At 39.4% G+C, this 24,063-nt stretch overlaps 1 protein-coding gene across 2 annotated transcripts in view; it reads right to left on the minus strand.

Moving 5' to 3' along the window:
* LOC136867291 (MTOR-associated protein MEAK7) overlaps nucleotides 1-24,063 on the minus strand; it is a 132,769-nt gene that overhangs the window by 20,919 nt on the left and 87,787 nt on the right. For both annotated transcript variants that reach the window (XM_067144442.2, XM_067144443.2), the window contains 2 exons: nucleotides 19,385-19,503; nucleotides 10,387-10,569 (listed from right to left, as the gene is read on the minus strand). In XM_067144442.2, coding sequence (XP_067000543.2) covers nucleotides 10,387-10,569; nucleotides 19,385-19,503 — 302 coding nt within the window. The remainder of the gene's footprint in view (nucleotides 1-10,386; nucleotides 10,570-19,384; nucleotides 19,504-24,063) is intronic.

Consider the following 24,063-nt stretch of genomic DNA (forward strand, 5'->3'; position numbering starts at 1 on the left):
CGGCCTAGTTTTATAATAATTTTTTGTTTTATTTTGTACTGCGTTTCCAAAATCCTTTGTTGAATAAATAATTTTGTTTTATATTTTAAATTTCTTTTCCACTTATTTGTTCAGAGAGGATGATTACCTCGTACTTCCTAAAACAAAAATCACCACCACCACCATCAACTGATTGACTGGCCTCCTCCTGGGGCAGATATGAAACCCATTGAGAACATGTGGGCAGAGACAAAGTAATGTTGGACACCTGGCCCGACCACACACCAAATACAAATTACATTCTCTGTTATGTTGTCAGTGTGGCCTGGGATTAGGTGGCACAGGAAACATAAAATACGTATGCTTCTGCCTTATTAGATTCCATAGCCAAATGCCTTGAAGAGGTCATGCACAACAGCAGTGCGTGGTTCTCGCACTGAGAGGACGACTCAATAACCCTTTTCAGGCCACAAATAATCCCACACACTGTCAATAGAGTGATAGAACAAAGTAAGTTATGTGACTTGCCATATAAGTCAATGTACGAATAAAAAAACATTTTACCCTATTGTGATCTGAGCTGACACCAGAGGCGACCAACAGAATGTACGATTTAGCATGCCTAGTTATCACGTTGGGTGACACAACCTGCATGTTTTGAGACTTCACGAAACTAGAAAAACAACTGCTGGACGAAATATAGTGCATACATTATGACTAATGTGGCCACTGAATGGATATACAAGGGCGAATCAAAAAGTTACACTAGCTTGCGCGAGAGCGCGCTGCGTGTCGTAACTGTGGCCAATGCGGAGCAAGCTATAGTAACTGCTGACATGTCCAATAGGAAGGTTGGTGTGGTACCCCATCATATTGGGTGTGCAGAGTGGGCTAGACTCAATGGTGCATCAATTGAATTGGAAGTGTGTACAACGATCTGATTTATATGGGATAAATGGCTCAATCACACGTACATTCATCGTGAAATCAATGCTGTCTATTTTTTTTCTCACCCAGGTATTGTAAAGTGGTATAAGCAATTTGATGCCAGACGCACAGATCTCTCAGACAAATATTGCGAAGGCAGGCCCGCAACGTCCAGTACCGTTGCACGTGTTGACGAAGTGGATGGGATCATTAGAGAGAATAGGTGCATAACACTGCAAGAAATTGCCAGCATGCCGAACATTTCGTATGGCAGTTTGTTCTCCATTGTTCACCGGCATTTTGGATTTCGAAAACTGTGTCCAAGATAGGTCTGCTCACCGATGTTCACAAGGGACAATGTTTCCAACTGTCACTGGCATTTTCATTGCCTTCCAGGTATCAAACTGGAATCCATAACATCATGCGCTTATGTGATGATGCTTGTAACCGTACAGTTGGACTCAGGATTTCTCAGCACTCTCACTTTCTCTATTAACAAGTACCTTTAAACGTGGTAAACATATCCCCTGGGCTATGGTGTTTCACGAACAAGCATGCGTAACACCTATCAGTCTGCTTGCTACCTTCACTTCACTTATTTTTAAGGCTGTTTACAACTTTGCAAATTCACCCCCGAAACAAAGAGAACATCGATGGAATGGGTGCTCACCACATCACCACCATGAAAAGAGGCCAAGATCCAACCTTCAGCAGGAAAGGTACCCAGTCTTACCATAAATACTGTCCCAACTTTTGAGGGTGGCTGTACTTCCACCCGAACAAGGGAGCGGCTACAAAACCGGTATCGTGAGGCGCAAGTCATTGTTGCTTGAGCTGCAGAAGTGTACAGTTGTCAGTTTGAAGTTGTCAAGATGGAATGGGGCGGACTATGAGAATCGTGAGGCCGTGATAGCATTACACAACGTAGGCCAATCACCAGAGGAGATTTTCAAACCCTCCAGAAGCTGAAAATTAGTAAAAAATTTGTTTACCGCACTATAAATTGATTTGTTGAGGTTGGAACTGTGAGAGATTGCCCGCGGCAAGGAAGACCATGCACAGTACGAACGCCAGAACTCATCAAAGCAGTGGCGGCTCGTGTGCAACGAAATCCCAAGGAGACAGTGATGGCTCGCAAGTTACAGATATCAAAAATGTCTATATCTCGCATGGTAAGCATTGACCTGGGACTCCACGCTTATAAACGACAAATGAACTGAAGTGCCAGAGGCTCCTAAAATCAAAGCGCTTACTTAAGTGTTACATGGCTAATGGTCATCGTCGAATCCTGTTTACGGATTATGTTATGAAGCGACTTAATTTTATAAATCTATGTCATTAACTGAAGTTGGCACTTTCCGAGCCTATTTCCGAATGGTCGGACAATTGTGTATTGTTGTAAGTGGTTACGCATGCAACATTCATGTCCGTCATCAAGTTGTGATATCGCATCATTAAGACACATGAAATTCAATTAAAGTATTGAAGGCACCAAGTTCCTTTATTTCAAAATCAATCAACATCATTGGCGCCCAACAGCACGGCTCTCAATAACCTGAGATGTTCAATACAAGCAAGATCATGAAAAGTGAACTGCAGAAGTGAAAACAATGAGTCGCAATTGAGGTTAAGCAGCGGAGTAAAAATATAACACATCTCGAATTTGTGGAATCATTCACGGATATTGCATTCTCGTTCATAACGAAAATCAGACCGCTGATGTCAATTACATCAACGGAGTGCAGCATAAATCAGTAATCAGGCAAGTACGATTCGAGGTTACGTACATAGTACCTTCAAAGAAGTAAACACAAGATTTCAAGATTTACATTCTTCTCACCGATCAATGCAAGGATCTCCGTGAGACCGTGAGTCTCTGACATATACACCATCCTTGCTATATATACGATACTATTAGATTCTAGCCTCTTTCCCTTAGCGCGTTTTCGTAACAAACATGCACTGATCAACATAATAAGAAAATAATTGAAGTGCATTGATCCTCCTGTTGTCATAAATATAAAAGATCCAATTTCCTTTGCAATAACCTCAATTCAGCAACACGATTCCTTTGAATTTATACATAACCTTCACGCAATCCCTTTGAACTTTCGCAGCATAACCTTAATTTCAATATGTCGCAACTAGCAAAATTGAAACAATCGCGTGGTCGAGTTAAAGGCACGTTAACAAGAATAATAAAGTCTATTACAGCTGACGTGTCAAAATCAGAGGCGAAGGTTAGAATTTAAAAATGTGAAGAGCTATGGAATTCTTTTGAAGAAGTACAAATTAAAATAGAGGAAACAGAGATCACTGATGAAATAGCTGGACTACAGTTTCAAGAGGAAAATGAGGGAGAGCGAGAGCTATTTGAATCTATTTATTTCCGCGCAGTTACACAACTACAAATGATTAATACATGAAGTAGAGGATGTTCAAAATAATTTGCTAGCTCAAATGAACATGGCAGTAGACAACACCATTCATCAACAGGAAGTTCCACAAAATCATAACAGAAGAATACAGAAATTACCGGAATTCAACGGCGAATTCAAAAAAATGGTTGCTTTTTAATAACAGTTTTAAGTCAACCATTCATAATGATACTCAAGTAACAAATATTCCAAAATATCAGTATCTGATCGGTCTTCTGCAGGGCGAGGCATGCAAAGTCATTCAAGGTCTTACCATTTCAGAAGGAAACTACACAAGTGCTTGTAACTTGCTTATAGATACATATGATAATCAAATGATAATAGGGACACATCTAGATGAACTTTTTAAGTTTCCTACAGTTTTAAAACAGAACAAATCTGAATCACTCAGGCAAACACAATTTCATATTCAAACTCACATGGCTTCAATAAAAGCAATGAGGCAACCAGTACAGTATTGGGATACATTGGTTATTCGTCTAGCAAAGAAGCAGCTGGATTTCATTGAGCAAAGAGACTGGCAGGAAAGGGTGAAAGGCAACACTCCAGAGAAGATACCAACGTTGGATGATTTCTTGAAATTTTTAACTGAATGTTCCCAATCATATATGCTGTTAAATCACAACAAAATCAAGGCATTGATCATGAAGGCAAATCCGAGGGAGAAACAACCTAGCAAGAAAGTTATGACGACAACTCAGGCAAGCTGTAATCTGTGTGGTGGAAGTCACCCCATTTTCACATGTGAAGAAATAAGCGATCAGTTGAGGACAGAAGAAAACTGCTCCGAGAAAAAGGACAGTGTCATAACTGTTTGAAACCAGGACATATTGCAAAAAATTGCAGAGGATCAAAATGCAAGAAATGTGGACTTCTTCACAACACACTTTTACATGATGAGGAAGATGACAAACAAAAACAAAATGTTAAAGAAAATCAAGTGCCCATAAACCTGTGTGTCGAATCTCAGCATTCACCTGCTTCACTCAATGTGAGCTTGGCGAAAGGAATAACATCGCAAATACTTTTGTCAACAGCTTTAATTGATGTGAAAGATGTTCACGGAAGAAGAATGACATGCCGAGCCTTATTGGATCTGGGATCTCAGTGAATCTAATAAAAGAAGGTCTGTATAAGAAGCTTGGTTTACCGAATGTCAAGACAAACACACTGATCATTGGAGTAGATTGTTCCGAAGTGGAAACAAAAAGGATTACCCGAGTACACCTCGCTTCAAGGAATGATGGATTTGAGGTGGAAGCAGAATTTCTAGTTTTGCCAACTATAACAGGACGACTGCCACAGTTGGAGATCAGGAAGGACAAAATTATTATTCCAAAGAACATTTGCTTGGCAAATCCCACATTCAACAAGCCTGGAGACAGACATTAATTGGTGCAGGATTTTATTGGAAAATAGTCATAGGTCCACCCAAGAATGAAGCTGAAGGATAACCAGCTCTGCAAAACACCCGATTAGGCTGGATTATAGGCAGTGAAATTTTTAAGAACAAACAAGGATCAACAACAACATGCATGAAAATTAGCAATCAACAATTATCAGATCAGATGGGAAAATTCTGGAAACAAGAAGCAATTCCGGAGATTCAGCATTACACATCAGAAGAAAGAATATGTGAAACAGTTCACAGACACCGTTTCGAGAGATACAACAGGTAGATTCATCGTAAGACTCCCCATCAAGCAGGATGTCATCCTCAGACAATCAAAATACGCACTAAACAGACTAGATTCATTAGTCAAGAGATTAAGCAGACACCCCAAATTCAAGACAGCTTATGCAGATTTCATGGATGAATATGAAAAACTAGGGCATATGAGCTTGATTGAAACAAACCAAAATCAAGATGTACCAAATTCATACTTCATACCCCATCAATCAGTGGTACGTCCAGATAGTGACACCACAAAGGTCAGAGTGGTATTTGATGCCTCGACAAAAACATCACTCAGGACATCACCTAATTTAGAGATATTTTTCACAATGCACTTAGATTTTGCAGCCATGAGTACGTCATGACGGCAGATATGGAAAAGAAGTTTCGGCAAATCCTCATCCATCCTGAAGATCGAGCATTACAGAGAAAATTACCATTTTTTACGTGTTCATGCTCAGCAGCCAGTGACTGACTCTTTTAGACATACAGTTATTTGAAGGATACATAACAGGAGAAAATCAGAGTATGCATAATATTTCGCTCGGATTGAAAATGAACTCCACCTAATGTAACCGAACACCGAGGAAACATGACGTAGAAATTTTTCCTTTGGTATCTGTCTGTTGTTCTGTCTGGCCTCTGTCGTCTGTGTATCTGTTTGTATATTCCTAAAAGTGGAAAACTGCTGGACTATGTATTTGGAGACTGTATATAAGAAACTTTTAAGAGTATGTTATTTCCGTCCCTTCATGCCATGTACGTATTTATTGTAAGACATAATGCAGATGATTAGGAAAAATTGGATTTTGAATCCAAGTCCCGTGGAACATGTCGTGCATGTCACTTCAAGGTCGGTAATGGGAAAAATTAAAGAGCCATTCTACTCTTCTCGGTAGGGCAGATATCAAGGGAGGCATCATCAAGGTCAGAGCGCCACACCAGTGGTCAGACACAATATGCAATCTGAGAACCACAGAGAATTTCATACAACCTCATACCAGGAACTGGACAAAAATTCTGGAATCGTCCTCATTCTCTCTTGACTTTGTTCAGCTTCTCATTTCATGTTACGCTAAACAAAAGATAGCCTATAAAACCTGATCATCCTTTTTAAATATATAAAATAAAGCAAGTGATGCTGCTTGTGGAGGAGAAAGTAATAAACTACAAGAGTACTTTAGTTTTCCTTAGCAAAAAGTATTAACAGACATATTCACATGAGGGGAAGAGACTGAAACACTTAACAATAAATGTTTGAATGTGAAATATGACACTGCTAGCACAAGGAAAAGAGGCGGAGAAAAATCAATGACGACGATCCCCTTACGGAGAAATTCATAGCAGTCATTTTGACCGCTCTTGTCGTTCTAGGTAAATCAATTTATTCAGTTATAATGAAACATTCAAAAATATTTTGTATGCTTAACAAACTCAAACTTGAGAAAAGTCAAATTTTCAATGTGTTGGGATTACCCTTTTAAGAACAAACATATCTAGAAAGAGCTTTACAGTCAAAATGAGTGCTCCTGTCATTCTAGTGTTAAATAATATGGATCTTGTAAACCACTGTGGAAAATGTTGCAGAATGTGGTATTCTATTTGGGAGTCTGGAAGAAAAGAAAACCAAGAAAATAAAGTGAAAATAGGACAAGGGCCTAGAGTATAAACAGGAAGAGATAGAAAAAATACACCCCTTTTATTTCTCACAGCTGGCTCTCCAAGTGGCATGGCATGTTTTTCTGTGTTTTAAAGACTTCTAATCAGCGTTTTTTATGCACTATTTTTTCTGATCTTAGTGGACATAAGTGCATGTAATTTTAATCTATGTTGGAAATAAGCAGCTGATGACTTCTCGAAGAGGCTAAACATGTCCTGCAAATATTTTTGACATTCATGTAATTTAATTGCTAATGTTATCATATTATGTATTGAACAGGTGGAAACCTGAAGTCTTTATTTTGAAGTAGCCTACTCCTGTCTAATAATACCTAGAGGTCTGGTCAAGGCTTAACATCCCCACCCGATAAACGAATCACGAACAGCATCGTATGCCCTATGCCCTCATTCCATCTGCAGAGAAGTTTGAAACTGAACCCTGATTTTTGACATGCAGTGTATTAATTAGGAATTGTATACCACCACCTCTCCAACCCTGCCAACCAACATTCAAGTTGTAAAACTCTTTTTTCATCAAAAGAACTCAAATTAGCTAACCACTGTATCATACCACAAAGACATAATACCTTAACAATCGTGGCTATAGCTCCACCTGATATTAGACGTGAGGTGTCCGCTAATATCGAGAGAAAAAAGGTTTGCAGCATCTCAGCCAATACCCTTCATGAACATCAGCAACCACCAGATCGACTGAAGTCCAGGAAGAGTTTTCTAGTCTTCTGTTCCACTTGATTCTGACCCAAAAAAAGGCCAAGGTTAAGCTATGGAAACAAAGATACCCAAATCATCCGGAACATGTTGAAAATGAAGAAAAGTTGCCACCTGGTCACGAAGAGGGATGGTGTATATGGAAGTCTTTAAACAGACAGTGGACTGGGTTGCAAGATCTAAGGACAATCTTATGAAATGGGGCATCGTGCATGATGGAGACTCATTGTGCGAATGTGGAGAGGAACAGACTTCTAGGCATCTCTTGCACTGTCGTCTATGTCCAGATTCATGTACAGGGTTGGAATTAGCACTGGCTGAAAACAATGCCATCAATGTAGCCAAATACTGGTCACAACTTGTGTAAATAATGTAAATATAATGTAGATATTTTCATATAATACTTTCTTTATCCTTTTTGATTTTTATGTATGTTCTTCCATTTGTTATATTTCATATGCAAATTTGTCAAGTGCTTCATTCATAACTATATACGATTAATTTGCTCATGTACATTTTCATATTCGGTACATATATTCAGTATATCTCTCTTGTATATATATTGGTACGTCTGACATGAATAAATACCAGATGGGCTGGGAATAAGGGTTAAATGCTAGTATTTTATGAAGATCCATATTAACATTAACTGTCCTAGTAAGCTGTTACTACAACCTTGATGCTGCCAAAACAGGAGTGGTACAATATAAACGGTATTATTTTTGCATGTGTTTTAATGTCACAATGATTCAGATCTTTTGGCAATTATGAGATAGAAAAGGGCTAGGATTGGGAAGGAAGTAGGTTTAAGACTCAACTGAGGTTCATTACCAGTATCTGCCAAATATGAAAATAGAAAACCACAAAACCATCTTCAGGGCTGCTGATGGAGGGGTTTGAACCCACTATCTCTCTAATGTAACTTCACAGCTACATGACCCAGATTGCAAATTCATTGCACTCACTACTATTGAAATCAAATCAGTAACAGACCGATTAAGATGAATACTTCAATTAGCGTTCAATCCTTTCCTAGCAGTATACTAGCTAAATTTCTGCTTTGAAGGTTCTAACAATTGAACTTTATAAAGATTTACAGTACTGTTCCTGCAATATAACAAGACCTATTTGGGACTAGAATAGACGATAAACATCTCAGTAGGTTTTTAGAGCCTCCACTAAAGGACCTGACTGTGGAAGACTCAAGACAGGAGAGATTAATACACACATAGATGAAATAGGCACCAACAGAAATCTCTTGATAGGTTGTAAAAATAAACAAAACGCAGATTTTTTGCTAGTATTTTTATGTCCCACTAACACAGAAATGGTGTTTGGCAATGCAAATACAGGGCCTTTTCTTTTAGCTCATTCCACAGCACCACTCAGAGCACGGCACAGCTGGCACAATGACACTCCGTCGCTAGTCGGTATAATGGGCACTTTTCCTCCCCACTAGTCACAGCAATTCATACTCTTAGAAATCTATTTCTAGTGAAACTAGAAGTCTGAAACCTGCCTGGCATTACATTTGATGTTTGAAATGTTGTTCCTCAGCTGTCAAACACTCCTGACACCTCGTAAATAGGTTTGCAAACACTCTGGGAATCTCAGCCCATGTAATGTTCAAAATAACTTGTGTAATGTTCTCTTGTGTGAGGGTTGTTCACATACACTTTTCCCTTCAGCATCCCCCACAAGTAATAATCAGGGATTTAAATCAGATCTAGGTGGATAAATAACCACACGATCTTTGAAAACTTCCTCCATTACCTCCACAGACCAATTAGCAGTGTGTGCTGTTGCCGTATCTTGAATGAAGTAACCATTACTCCTTCTTCCGTCACCCCTTGAAAAAATGGTCTGAGAATGAGGTCTATATATCGATCAGCATTTATGATTTCACAGAAAAATATAGGCCCTATAATTCTGCGAGCACTTATTGTGCACCAAACTATCTTTATTTCATGAAGTGGATGGACATGCAGCTGGTGAGGATTTTCTGCACACCAGTAGAGATTGCTTTGACTATTTACATAGCCACTTAAGTTCAGCCATGCTTCTTCACTATAAAATAAAAGTTCTGGATCAACATACCCATCGTGAACCGACTTAAACGTGTTCCAATACCGAACCCTAGCGAAACTGGCCGGTCCTCTTAAATATTGGGCAGGAGTGAGTTTGTACGGTTTTGCTTTCAACAGTTTTGTTGCTTTGTGGGCAGAAGATGACAAATTAGCTTGTACGGTGAGACGCGACAGGGATTTTGGAGTTCTTTCCAAGACAGCTCCTATTTTGTCAAGCTTTTCCTCTGTTAAAACGGTATATCTCGCATGTGATTTCTTGTTAAGAATGGACTCAGTGGTGCCGATCTTTACTAATTTACGTACCGTACTCCTATGGGGAGGGAGGATGCCAGGAAATTTGCAAATGAATCGAAAGCGGCATTCTGTATAAGAATGCTTCGCATAGCACAACACAATGAATACACGCTGTTCTATTGTATACATCACTCAAACACACGATTGCTTTAATATTCCTACAGAAACAATGCTATTTTAAAGCAAACACATAGAACACTCTACCAATACCACAGATGTTAAACTAAATTATTGCTGTGAAGCAATGGTTATCGCTACCGTACTGCATTAGATCATATTAGCCGGTCATGAAGCAACATATCTCTCAGCAAATAAGTCACCCGGCCGCACTATTGCCTTCGGTGCATGTTCCCCTGACACACGGAACAAGCTAAAAAAAAGACCCCTGTATAAGAAAGAAAAAAGATTCAGAAGGTACTCTCCATGGTCTTAGGGTGCAGCCCCAGCATTTGCCTGACGTAAAAATGAGAAACTACAGAAAACCATCTTCAGGGCTGCTGACAGTTTGATTTGAACCCACCATCATCTAAATGCAAGCTCACAGCTGTAGGATCCAACTCAATCTGTTCCATAAGAAGTATTATATGAACATATTTACCCCTTCATCATCATTCTTTGGTTCAGGTCCAACTCCCCATACTTCCACATGATTTACTTTAAACTGCTTGGAAGATGACAGCATCTTATAATTTTTGTAGGTAGTACAAGTTTCACTGGAGTGGCCCTTTCCAAACTCTGCATCTAGCCAAAATCCAAAGTATTCGATCTGTCCACCCATACCCTGGAACACAGAAATAAAAGTACTTCATTATTTTAATACAGACATTTCCTATAGTTTTGTTTTTAGTACAAACATATCCTCCAGAACTATATTTCTTATACATTTAAATACAACAGTAGTCCATAGCAAGCTGAATTCATTAAGTAACAGTCAAACTATTTTTGAAAATATTTATATAGATTATGTAGTAGTAAGAGATAATGGTTAAGATAATCTTGTGTTCATAGGCAATTCCAACAAATAGAATTACTGGAATCTCCAGAACTGTTTCCAATGATCTGTCAATTTCTGTAATTGTTGGCACCTAACATGTATTCAATAAGAGAAAATGTAAAGATTGCACACAGTTCATTTTGGCAACCTTGAAAAATGTATTAGAGGTCTTCAAATATACAATATATATAGTCAAAATTTCACTGTATTTAGACTAATCTAATTCTTTCTCCTTGTAGAGGTAAGGGCATCCAAGAAAGCTCCTCGCTCTGTACATTTTGCAACCAGGTGTTTTACATCACTCCATGTTTTCCCAATTCCAATCAGTTCCTAACCATTCGTCACCAAGTGTTCCTAGGTGTTCAACGCTTTCCCCTTCCTATTGGGTTCCATTCCAAGACAGATTTTAAACTTCTCGATCCTGTTTTCTTAATGAATGTCCTATCCATCCCCACTTTTCCTTATTTCTATATCAATGGGTTTCTCAGTTTTTCCTTCCACAGGTTTTCATTTGTGACCCCTTCAGGCTACCATTTATCATACGCCAGACAGTAAATCATGAACAGAGTTGCTGTTCAATTTTAGTGGCCTTCCATGGCTCACAGCCAGAAAGGACTTCATGTTGGTTTTGAAATGTCAGATCTTTGCTTTTTATGAGAGGTTACTTTTCTTCCAAATAGCCTATAGTAAAACAAATGGTTTCTTCCTCTACACCACCAGTCTCTCAATGTGCTTCCTAAGTAGAAAAAAAGAATCAACTTCTTGCATTTGCTTGCCAGATATGGTGAACTATTTGTTTGCAGTACTATTGATTCTCATCTCCTTTGTCTTTGCAGCATTTATTTTTAAGCCCGACAGCTACTGCTTCTTGTTGTAACTCCAACAGCTTCCGCTTCGTATCTTCAGTGTTCTTAGACAGTAGACGTATCAGCAAAATCCAGATCAAGGAAGTCATCTTCCTTCTGCTGTATACCTCTACTTTCCCCTTCTATTGCCTTGCTCATAACTAAATCTATTTGCTTTATGTTGCACCGACACAGAAGGTCTTATGGCTACGATGGGACAGGAAAGACCTAGGATTGGGAAGGAAGTGGCCGTGGCTTTAATTAAGGCCCCACAGAACTCAATCCAACACAAGGGAAAACCATTTAGGAGAGAGAACGCGACCTTGGCAAACACCCGAGCCTATTCCGATATGCTCTGTTAAGTTTCCTTCATGGATCATTTGACACACTTATCACACAACTCATGATTATGTTTGAGATTATCTGGAATGCAATATTCACTGACCGTATTCCACATTGCATTCCAATTCACCGAGTCAAATGCTTTTCCAAAATTTACAAAGGTGAGAGATAGTTGCCTCTGCCATTCTACACTTTGTTCTAGAATGATGTGGAGAGTGTTCACGAGATCACTACAGCAGCGATTTTTGCAGAATCCAGCTTGTTCTTTGCGCAATTTCACCTTATTTGCCGTCTTAATTCTCCATTCTTACAGCACCTTTCGTGAGCTTCCCTCATATGAAATTAGTTTCTGAATTACCTATGGATTGTGGCTTAAACACACCTCCACTCACTGGACTGCACTACTGCTTTAACATTGTTAGATATAATTATAATTACGCCTAAAGCATATACATGTTACTTGTCTCCTTAAATATTTGTCTATTACAGCTATCATTTGATATCACATGGAAACTGTATGACGTGTCACTATCATACTTGCAAATTTTAGTAGCCTCCTTTTAGAAGATGGTTCAGAATAGGGGCTGCCTCAATGGTTTGTCCTGAGCCACTACTTGGCATCGTCTAAGAAAATGAACTTGGCAAACAAATTTGAATGAATAATGTTGACCAGTTTGAGTTTGCTTGCTAGCCAAATAAAAGCTAGTGCCTATCTCAGTTTATTGTGGCCTGTTATTTTGAAAGTAGTAAGTGTATCATTTTATGAAATTTCGGAAAGCCTAAGGACAAGAGTCCTCACCTTCATTTTGATTTCCCAAAATCTGTTCATTTTGTTTTACCTTTAAAAAAAACGACAGTGTGATATTTAAAATTATCATTTTGGGATGAGGACCAAGGAGAACAACTTTTGGAATTTTGTTTTATACTATATAAAATGATTTTATTTTCTGATGGTTCATGTTTGTGGGTTACTGTAGTCACGTCCTAGTTCGTGAACCATGGGCAACGGCTGAGTGGCCTAGTAAGTGGTCCTGAGAGTCGGGATACCAGTTGCTATGGAATGGGAGTGGGCATCTCGGACATATTCTGAGTCGTGGCCCTCCTTGTGCTCAGGCGGCTAGGACTATACAATTCACCGGTGGTCCATAACCCATTAGAGGAGAGATCCTCACTTGGACTATGTGCAAGTAGGGCAGCATCCTGCTTCATGAATTTACCGAGCTCAGAACACTTTAAGCAAGCCTCGGACCTATGGGAGTAATGGAGTCCCACTCCCATTTGACAGGCGAGGGACTCCTTGGATACAACTTGGCGAACGAAATGGAATTCAATGGGGAGCTATCAATATTAATCGGGCTTATGGAAGAAAGAAGGTAGAACTGGCTGAGTCAGCGAAGAGGATGCATCTGGATGTGCTAGGAGTAAGTGATATTCGGGTAAGGGGAGATAATGAGGAAGAGATAGGAGATAAGGTGTACTTGACAGGTGTTAGAAAGGGAAGGGCAGAGTCTGGGGTAGGGCTCTTTATCAGGAATACCATTGCACGCAACATAGTTTCTGTTAGGCACGTAAATGAGCGAATGATGTGGGTAGATTTTTCAGTGGGAGGAATTAGGACTAGAATTGTGTCCGTGTATTCACCATGTGAGGGTGCAGATGAGGATGAAGTTGATAAGTTTTATGAAGCATTGAGTGACATCGTGGTCAGGGTCAACAGCAAGGATAGAATAGTGCTAATGGGCGATTTCAATGCGAGAGTTGGGAATAGAACTGAAGGATACGAAAAGGTGATTGGTAAATGTGGGGAAGATGTGGAAGGTAATGGGAATGGGAAGCGTTTGCTGGACTTCTGTGCTAGTATGGGTTTAGCTGTTACGAATACATTCTTCAAGCATAAGGCTATTCACCGCTACACATGGGAGGCTAGGGGTACCAGATCCATAATAGACTATATCTTAACAGACTTTGAATTCAGGAAATCTGTTAGGAATGTACGAGTTTTTCACGGATTTTTCGATGATACAGACCACTATCTGATCTGTAGTGAACTAAGTATCTCTAGGTCTAGGGTAGAGAAAGTGAAATCTGCCTGCAAACGAATAAGGGTAGAAAATCTCCAGGACGAGGAAATTAGAAGTACATGGATATGATTAGTGAGAAGTTTCAAACAGTAGACAGTAAGCAGGTTCAGGATATAGAAAGTGAATGGGTGGCATACAGGGATGCTGTAGTAGAAACAGCAAGGGAATGCCTAGGAACAACTGTCTGTAAAGATGGGAAAAGGCAAACATCTTGGTGGAATGATGAAGTGAGAGCAGCCTGTAAACGTAAAAAGAAGGCTTATCAGAAATGGCTCCAAACAAGGGCTGAGACAGACACGGATTTGTACGTAGATGAAAGAAACAGAGCAAAACAAATAGTTGTTGAATCCAAAAAGAAGTCATGGGAAGATTTTGGTAATAACCTGGAAAGGCTAGGTCAAGTAGCAGGGAAACCTTTCTGGACAGTAATAAAGAATCTTAGGAAGGGAGGGAAAAAGGAAATGAACAGTGTTTTGAGTAATTCAGGTGAACTCATAATAGATCCCAGGGAATCACTGGAGAGGTAGAGGGAATATTTTGAACATCTTCTCAATGTAAAAGGAAATCATCATGGTGGTGTTGCAAACAGCCAAGCTCATGGGGAGGAGGAAAATGTTGGTGAAATTATGCTTGAGGAAGTGGAAAGTAGTCAATGTCAATCAATACTGATCTGCATTTAGGGCAGTTGCCCAGGTGGCAGATTCCCGATCTGTTGCTTTCCTAGCCTTTTCCGAAATGATTTCAAAGAAATTGGAAATGTATCGAACATCTCCCTTGGTAAGTTATTCCAATCCCTAACTCCCCTTCCTATAAATGAATATTTGCCCCAGTTTGTCCTCTTGAATTCCAACTTTATCTTCATAATGTGATCTTTCCTACTTTTATAAACGCCATTCAAACTTATTCGTCTACTAATGTCATTCCACGCCATCTCTCCGCTGACAGCTCGGAACATACATGCCTAACATACCACTTAGTCGAGCAGCTCTTCTTTCTCTCAATTCTTCCCAACCCAAACATTGCAACATTTTTGTAACGCTACTCTTTTGTCGGAAATCACTCAGAACAAATCGAGCTGCTTTTCTTTGGATTTTTCCCAGTTCTTGAATCAGGTAATAGCAAATAGTAATAGTAAATAAACTCCATTGTCATAAGGCAGCAGGAATAGATGAAATTGGACCTGAAATGGTGAAGTATAGTGGGAAGGCAGGAATGAAATGGCTTCATAGAGTAGTAAAATTAGCGTGGAGTGTTGGTAAGGTACCTTCAGATTAGACAAAAGCAGTAATTGCACCTATCTATAAGCAAGGGAACAGGAAGGATTGCAACAACTATCGAGGTATCTCATTGATTAGTATACCAGGCAAAGTATTCACTGGCATCTTGGAAGAGAGGGTGCGATTAGTCGTTGAGAGGAAGTTGGATGAAACCCAGTGTGGTTTCAGACCACAGAGAGGCTGTCAGTGTCAGATTTTCAGTATGCGCCAGGTAACTGAAAAATGCTACGAGAGGAATAGGCAGTTGTGTTTATGTTTCGTAGATCTAGAGAAAGCATATGACAGGGTACCGAGGGAGAAGATGTTCGCTATACTGGGGGACTATGGAATTAAAGGTAGATTGAAATCAATCAAAGGTATTTATGTTGACAATTGCTTCAGTAAGAATTGATGGTAGAATGAGTTCTTGGTTCAGGGTACTTACTGGAGTTAGAAGAGGCTGTAATCTTTCACCTTTGCTGTTCGTAGTTTACATGGATCATCTGCTGAAAGGTGTAAAATGGCAGGGAGGGATTCAGTTAGGTGGAAATGTAGTAAGCAGTTTGGCCTATGCTGACGACTTGGTCTTAATGGCAGATTGTGCCAAAAGCCTGCAGTCTAATATCTTGGAACTTGAAAATAGGTGCAATGAGTATGGTATGAAAATTAGCCTCTCGAAGACTGAATTGATGTCAGTAGGTAAGAAATTCAACAGAATTGAATGTCAGATTGGTGATACAAAGCTAGAACAGATCAATAATTTTAAGTATTTAGGTTGTGTGTTCTCCCAGGATGGTAATACAGTAAGTGAGATTGAATCAAGGTGTAGTAAAGCTAATGCAGCGAGCTCGCAGTTGCGATCAGCAGTATTCTGTAAGAAGGAAGTCAGCTCCCAGACGAAACCATCTCTACATCGGTCTGTTTTCAGACCAACTTTGCTTTACGGGAGCGAAAGCTGGGTGGACTCAGGATATCTTATTCATAAGTTAGAAGTACCAGACATGAAAGTAGCAAGAATGATTGCTGGTACAAACGGGTGGGAACAATGGCAGGAGGGTACTCGGAATGAGGAGAAAGTCTAATTTAGGAATGAACTCTATGGATGAAGCTGTACGCATAAACCAGCTTCGGTGGTAGGGTCATGTGAGGCGAATGGAGGAGGATAGGTTACCTAGGAAAATAATGGAGTTATGAAGGGTAAGAGAAGTAGAGGGAGACCAAGACGACGATGGTTAGACTCTGTTTCTAACGATTTAAAGATAAGAGGTATAGAACTAAATGAGGCCACAACACTGGTTGCAAATCAAGGATTGTGGCGACATTTAGTAAATTCTCAGAGGCTTGCAGACTGAACGCTGAAAGGCATAACAGTCTATAATGATAATGTATGTATGTATGTTTTATTTTCTGTACATCAAGAACAGTGTCTTAATTTGGGAATGCGAACTCTATAAATAATTCATGTAACTTGAAGAAATTATGTGTCCAAGATATTTATTCTTATTTAATAATTCTGCAACTCGACTCAATTTGGTTATTGTGTTAAATTTTGTAATGTAAATAACTGTGTACCTAGCACTTGTAGAATTTAAGGTAATCACTTTTGTGGCAGGGTATAGCTACACGTGCCAGTATTAGTAAGATGCTTCTAGTGATTTCCTGTTTCATCAGAAAGGAAATTTCAGGAAGCTGTAAATATCTTTCCTCATAAAAAAATTTAGCTCAGATTGGCCAAAATAACGTGATTTCTAGTTGGTGAATGTAAGAGCCGCGAGTAATTCCTGTACCCTAATTGGTTAGCTCCTGACTGCCCCATTTCTGGCAACCAGCAGCTCAGCGAAAGCGTTTCTAGTTTGTAAGTCTCTAATTTGTGACTGGTGAAGAGAGCAGATGTCTTCTCCGTCTGTCCCGTGCTGGGACTATCGGCCATCTGAGGTGAGCACTGTTTGGTTTATGTTTTTGGATTTTAACTTTTAAATGTCAATTCTTAATTTAAATTTCATTTGTGCACCGGAGTTTGCCCACGGTATCTTCCACTCTCCAATTTTCAACTTCAAATGACTCAGCCCTCTCTGCTAGTCATCTGTCCTTTTGTTTTGGGGGCAATTCACCTTTTCTTTGGTTTTATGAACTGTGTAATTAATATGTACATTTTAATTTCCTCCGGGATTGCCTCCCGTAGTCCTGTTTCATTTTAACATACTCCCGTTTAAGGTATGCACCTTATTCAGAAGTGTTTTTGAAAAGGCAGCTACTTGATCGGGTTCTGCATTGGGATTTTTATAATTACCACCCTTTCTTTTCCTTGATAATGTCTTAAAATGGATGTGGTGTTATGTTAATAAGTATCTTCTCTTTAGCTTCTTTGGTTGTAAGGGGATAGCCCTTAGTAAATTATATCATTGCAGTCCTTAATTTCTTAAATGTAATGTCAAGTGAACATCACCCACAACTCCTTGGTAAATTATATCATGTCAGTTCTTACTTTCTTAAATGTAATTTTAAGTTTATATCATCCTGCAACTACCTTACAAAACTACCTTGTGATGATTTTAGGTAATGGCTGTTAATAGTTTCTTTACATTGCTTTCAAGTCCTTGGCGTGAACCTTGTACTACTGGCATAATTTATATCTTAAAATTGTTCATTTGCTATGTTAACCGCATTTTATTTCACTGTTGACTGTTTGGTAACATTATTTTCCAATTACTAATTTAGTAAATGTAGTGCAGCACTACCTTCTCATGGATTTAGTAGGGCTTCCAGCCTGCTTCCCATTTCCTGTCTTGTAGTTATGTTGATTAACCTGTTATTTATACCTCTATGCTGTTTTTGGAATGTTAATATGGCGTGTGTTTAATTTATTTTATGCATTTGAAACTCATGAAGTTTATATTTTTTTATCAGTCATTTTCTTTGTTGTAGTGGTTACATAATGGTAGCAGAGTGTGCTTGCTGACAAAAGGAAGATTAACAGTGATTGTCTTAGCAAACCTAAAATAACCTAAAGAATTATCTTGAATTACAGTTTCTTGCTGTCAACATGTCTCATGTTATCCCTAATCCTTTTCATTTGAGAACTTATTAACTTCGAATTCGTACATAAAATTCTGCAGGAAATGTCAGATGACACGAGCTTGTTGAAACAGTCTCTTAATTTACCGGTAACTATTCCTGTGTTAACTACATACTAATTGCGCGAGTCTGTCAGGTATTAGAGATAAATTGTCTGAATTTAATGCAATTCTTGTGTCTTTTTGTTCTTCTGAGCCCTCACTTGGTCAATTAACACATGTGAAAGTGCAACTACATTATCTGGATCAAATTCAGGATTTGTTGTCTCTCAATTTACCAGTAGATGAGCAGCAGGAGTCTGAATCTTTATTAACAAAATTTTCTAAGTTATTTGATAAAATCATAGGCTTGCTTGAAGAGTGAGGTTAAATGTTAGAGTTTTTTTTTTTTCTTTCTTTTTAAACCACTAACAAAATCAGAGCACCCAACCGGTGGCTCGACAGACTACATTGGGAGATCCCTTCCCACACTACAGATTTGGGATACCCCAACCCCCCGGGGCAAACACTATTAATAAATTTCAAAAAAATGGTGAAAGATCACAAAGGAAAGTCTACTGGAGTTTACCCTTGGGCCTGAAAATTTTACAGATAAAATCCCTAGTTATGAACATGAATTCAAATCTTATGTAACCTAACCTTTATACAAAATTCATTACACTTAAAGGAAATAAATACCTACATACACCTAGTATGGTCCCAAATGACCATTCTAATTCTCAAGCTACTAAAACAAACCATAATTAAAGTATAAGGGAACCCGAATTATTTGCTGGCCAGCATAAAAATAAAATTTGCTTACAATTAAGATTTTCCTTATAATTAAAACAAATGGTTTCCAAATCATTACTCCATGTTAAGTACTAGAAAAGCAACTGCAGGCAAAAACTCTTACGGCTTCAATATTACTAAATTCCCCTTTAAGTGTGTCAATGTTCACATCTCTGCTAACAGAAAATTCTTACACAGCTATTCAATTGAGAATAGAAGTACACAGTTCTTACCAGGCCATTTGGGAAAGTTTGCTGCTTCAAGTTCATGTACTGGTAGTGTTCATTGTAACCAGAAGAGAAGTACATATTGATTTCAGGCCTCAAAGTGAACAGGAAACTTCTCTCATCACCTGGAAAAAGATAGTAGTAGTAGTAGTAAAAATAACCAATAGCTCAACATACAGCCTGGGCTTAACAAGTAACAATCTTATTTTTGTTAAGAAAAATCGCCATCACTTACCCCACTCTTTCACAGGAAACTTACACACACAGACCGGTGCCTAAAGAGGAACTACAATAATCATCCCTTGCAGAAGTGAACAGTAACTTAGACCCTGTTTAACTATGCCTAAAGGTTATGCAAATCCAACCTCCATTCTAAGAAAACTGGTCACCTTGCAACTCCCAGCCCTCATACTGCTCAAAGGAAGACCTGGTCTATGGGGAAAAAGCAGCCTAAATATATTTCATATTATATCCACGTCTGACCATATCAGTAGTACTAAAGAACCATAGAATCAGAAGGCCTTATAACTGCTTAAAAAAAAAAAACAGTACTGATATTCAGCCAAGGACTCTCAGAATAACATTTCCAGCCCCAGGATTTACCACATTCCTTGCTCCCATCAGAAGGGACATAATATAGCAACTACGAAGCATAATGTTCATGCCAGAATAAAGGAACAGAAACATCACTATCATCTGAACCAACCTGAGAAATCTACCATAACTGAACATACACTTGTCCATCTGAGTCAACAAAACTGATGTGCTGGCTACCACCCGCCAGTTTAATGTTAAACTTTGAGAGGCAAAAGAAATACAGAAGCAATCTAATGACTTCAATTGCAAGGAAGAAGGCCTGTATTTATACATTCCAGTTCCCAGTATTAGGAAATGAGCTTGTTAACTATAAAATTTCTCTAGAAGTCCAGATGGTGCAGTGAATGCTAGTGCCTTCATCTATGGAGGAAGATGACAACTTTGTCCAACAGTTGGATTGTCTGGATAATGCCTCATGCTGAGTAGGTGAAATTGACACTTGTCACAATACAATTACAGCCCAATAGCCCAGAAGCACACTTGACACTCTTCACTACCTTGTAGCAGGTTACCATTAATCACCCAGTACAATCCCTGACTGCTCAAGATCAATCATTTCCTCTGTTAGGCATTTCATCTTACATTTAAAATGGGAGAACCATGCCTCTAATCTTAAGAGTTCTTGAGAAAGTGTGCATGAACAGTGCAGAAGCCTCTAGCATTGTCCATTGGCTTCGATGGACACTGGATATGTCTGCCAAACAAGCAATACCAGGATTTCTCATCAACTGCTACCTGGTGAACTATTCTCAGGCACAAGACTCCATGGTGCCCTTTTGGAGCATCATAAAGACCAGCCTAAACAAACCATGAAGGTCACAAGCATTAACCCTCAAACCTGGGACACACTTGCCAAGGATTGCTCTGTTTGGTGCCAAACTACCTCTACTGCTGTTGAATTGTTTGAGCAAGCATGAAGAGATTAGATGACAGATACGCATATTCCATCAGATGCAGCCTCCTCATCCTTCCCCATCCATCAAATGCAATCTGTAGACATGTGTCATGCTAGAATTGGCTTGTTTAGCAGTGTGAAGTACAAAGGACAAACAGCATTGAGTGGATTATAAGAAGGAATTGTATACCCTAATAGCAAACATATATTCAAGCTCTACAGGCTTTCTCAATTTTAAAATGATCAGATTTAATATGCTTAACTTCTGCCACTTTGCAAAAATTATTTCTCCTCAGATTCTCCATTTTCTGAGCAGATCAGTAAAGTTCATGTACTGGTATTGTTCAACACAACCATAGGAGAAGTACACGTTGACTTCAGGGCTCAAAGTTAACAGGAAACTGTATATATCAACACATCTAAACTGTACCTCAGCCCATGTCTTACTAACACACCAGTTACTTCTTGAACATGGCTTGCCTTTGGCTCTTTAGTCTTCTAGAATGTTCCCTTCCCCTCTCACCCCTACTTCTGTCATCTACCCTACCTTCTGCTGGAAACACATACATAGCCAGGATTTTCAACCTTTTCTCCATCTGTTGCTTTTGTGCTGGTCTGAGAGAAAATGTCATTCCATCCCTCACCATAATTTTATTTCATCAAATACAAATGTTAAAAGAGCTTTAAATTTTTGAACACATGTTTCCAGTTCTCTACTGTTCAGTGGTGTTGCTTTTTACAGCACTTAAGCCAGCCATTACACACAGCTTCATATAACTTCTCTTATAACTAATCATGCTCCATTACAAATACTCAACTGTCATTCATTTCAGCAGTAGTTCTCACTACTTTAATGCTTTACTAATTAAGTATATTACTTCCAGTTTGTTAACAGGGCATTTAAACTCAGCAGGTACTTCAAATAACTTACTGAAATGTGATACAAAGGGTGACCCACAGGATGAGCCTCCAAACAATATAAATTGACCTGGCTGGAAGTGGAGACATGAATCGTCATCATCAGTTACTCGTTTACAATTTTACAGATTTCCTGGCCAATAGTTCACTTCAATTTACAGCAGTTTGTGTTTAAACTTCCAGTGACTGTACAGGCCAATTCTTGCACAGAACAAAATTAATGTCCACACATCGCGCAGCTGAGGGATGGGGAAGATCTTGGGTGGGTTTGGTGAAGTTTGAGCTCCTGTTGCTTAATATCTTCATGACTTGTTCGAAGTGTTGAACTGAGGCACAGACACTTTGCTGCCAAAGTAACCGGTCCTTGGCAAGTGTTTCCCACGTCTGTGGGTTTGTTTCTCCCTTTAAAGTTTGTTTCAGTTGGTCTTTGAAATGTCTGCAGTGGGCAACCCGTGGTCTTGAACCAGAGCCAAGTTCACCACAGAGGATCTGGTGTGGTAGTCTGGTGTCGTTCATATGGCATACATGTTCTGCTCATCTGAGGCAATGGCCAATGCTTCTACATTCTTAGCACATACTTTCTCAAGAACTTCAAAACATTAGAGAAGTAGTTTTACCACTTGATGTTCATGGAGCATAGTTTATGCTGGTGAAAGCGCTCCAGCTTTTTGATGCATTAGCGGTATACGGTCCACATTTCACAGCCATAGAGAATTGTAGAGATGACTACAGCCTGGTACACCATTAGTTTTTGCGAATTGTAAGATTTTTATTCCTGAAGACTCTGCAATAGTCGGCCGAAGGCCACATGGGCTGCACGAAGCCTGTTTTCTATATCCTGTTCTGAAGTACAACTCTTGGACACGATACTCCTAAGGTAAGTCTACTTGTTTTAGTTTGGTGTTTGAGGTAGTAATGTTAAATCTGGGATGTTTGTCCCTGGTGCAGGCTGAGCAAGTACCTTGGTTCTTTGGCATTGGTGAGGTCAAAAAGGTCATATGCATCCTTGAAACTGTTGACTGAATGTTGCAGTTCCTCAGGTGTAAGAGCCAGTGATGCAGTATCATCAAGCATACTGCATTTCAGTTACTCTAGTAACACCGGTATGTCTTCGAGTAAAATCTGGCCAAGTTGAAGAGGCCACCATCAAAGCATTATTTAATCTATGGCGGGGCTGGCTGTTTCATAAAGCATGGCCACTAGATACAAGGCAAACTGAGTTTGAGCAAGTACGCAACCCTGCTTTAATCCATGTGTGATTGGGAATGGTTCGGAGTAGTAGTTTTGATGGAGAATCTGTCCAGTCATACCATCATGAACGGCTTGCACCAGACCCACAAAATGCTCAGAACACCCAAAGCATATCAGACCTACCCACATAGTGAGTCTGAACACAATCAAGGCCTTTTCCAGGTCATAAAACACAAAACAGAGAGGCTTCTGTTCTCTGCATTTCTCTTGCAAGTACCTTGCACAAAACATGTCAACAGTACGGCTCAGAAACCACATTGAGACTCTGGTAGAGTCCTCTCAGAGATGACTTCGAGGCGGCTAAGCAAGACCTGCATCACAATGGATAACAGAAATGCCATGATAGTTGTCATATATACTATGGTCACCTTTCTTGAAAATAGTGATATTGGCATTTAAGATTGCCAGGTACTTTTTGGGCTTCCCAAATTGAGAGGATGAGGGTGAAGAGCCTCGTTTTTAGGGTTAAGCCTTCACCTTGAATTAGTTCCAGAAGGATGTTGTCTGGTCCAGGTGCTTTCCTAGGTTTCAGCCACGCAGAATTCCTGATAAGTTGGTGGCATCGCCATTCTTGGTTGAGGGGGGGAAGTTGTTGCACATCCCACAGAAAGTCATCTGCAGCAGTGGAGTTACAGTTTAAAAGAATGGAGAAGTGTTCATTCCAGTGCTCCACGATGCCTCTACCATTGGTAAGGGTGTTAGCACCATCAACTGTTTTCAGAGTTCCAATTTAAGAATGAGACAGACAGCAGATCTCTTACTCCCGGGCATCAGATAGTCTTAGGAGTTCTAGAGTCTTCGCCTGCCACCAGTTCTTCATTTCTCTTATTCGAGTCTGACATTTCTGTTTCAGATCTTGAAACACAGCTTTCTTCACACTGGATGATCTTCAGCATTATCCCCAGAAATTTTTGTCAACCGGGTGGCAGGAATGAGTAGCTGGGTGGGGAATATTACGTAAAAAATAAATGAAAATGTCAATGTATTCCCCTCAGGGCATTAACAATATCAGACAGGTAAAAAT

Source organism: Anabrus simplex, chromosome 3 (genome assembly GCF_040414725.1).
Source record: "Anabrus simplex isolate iqAnaSimp1 chromosome 3, ASM4041472v1, whole genome shotgun sequence".
NCBI classification, from domain to species: domain Eukaryota; kingdom Metazoa; phylum Arthropoda; class Insecta; order Orthoptera; family Tettigoniidae; genus Anabrus; species Anabrus simplex.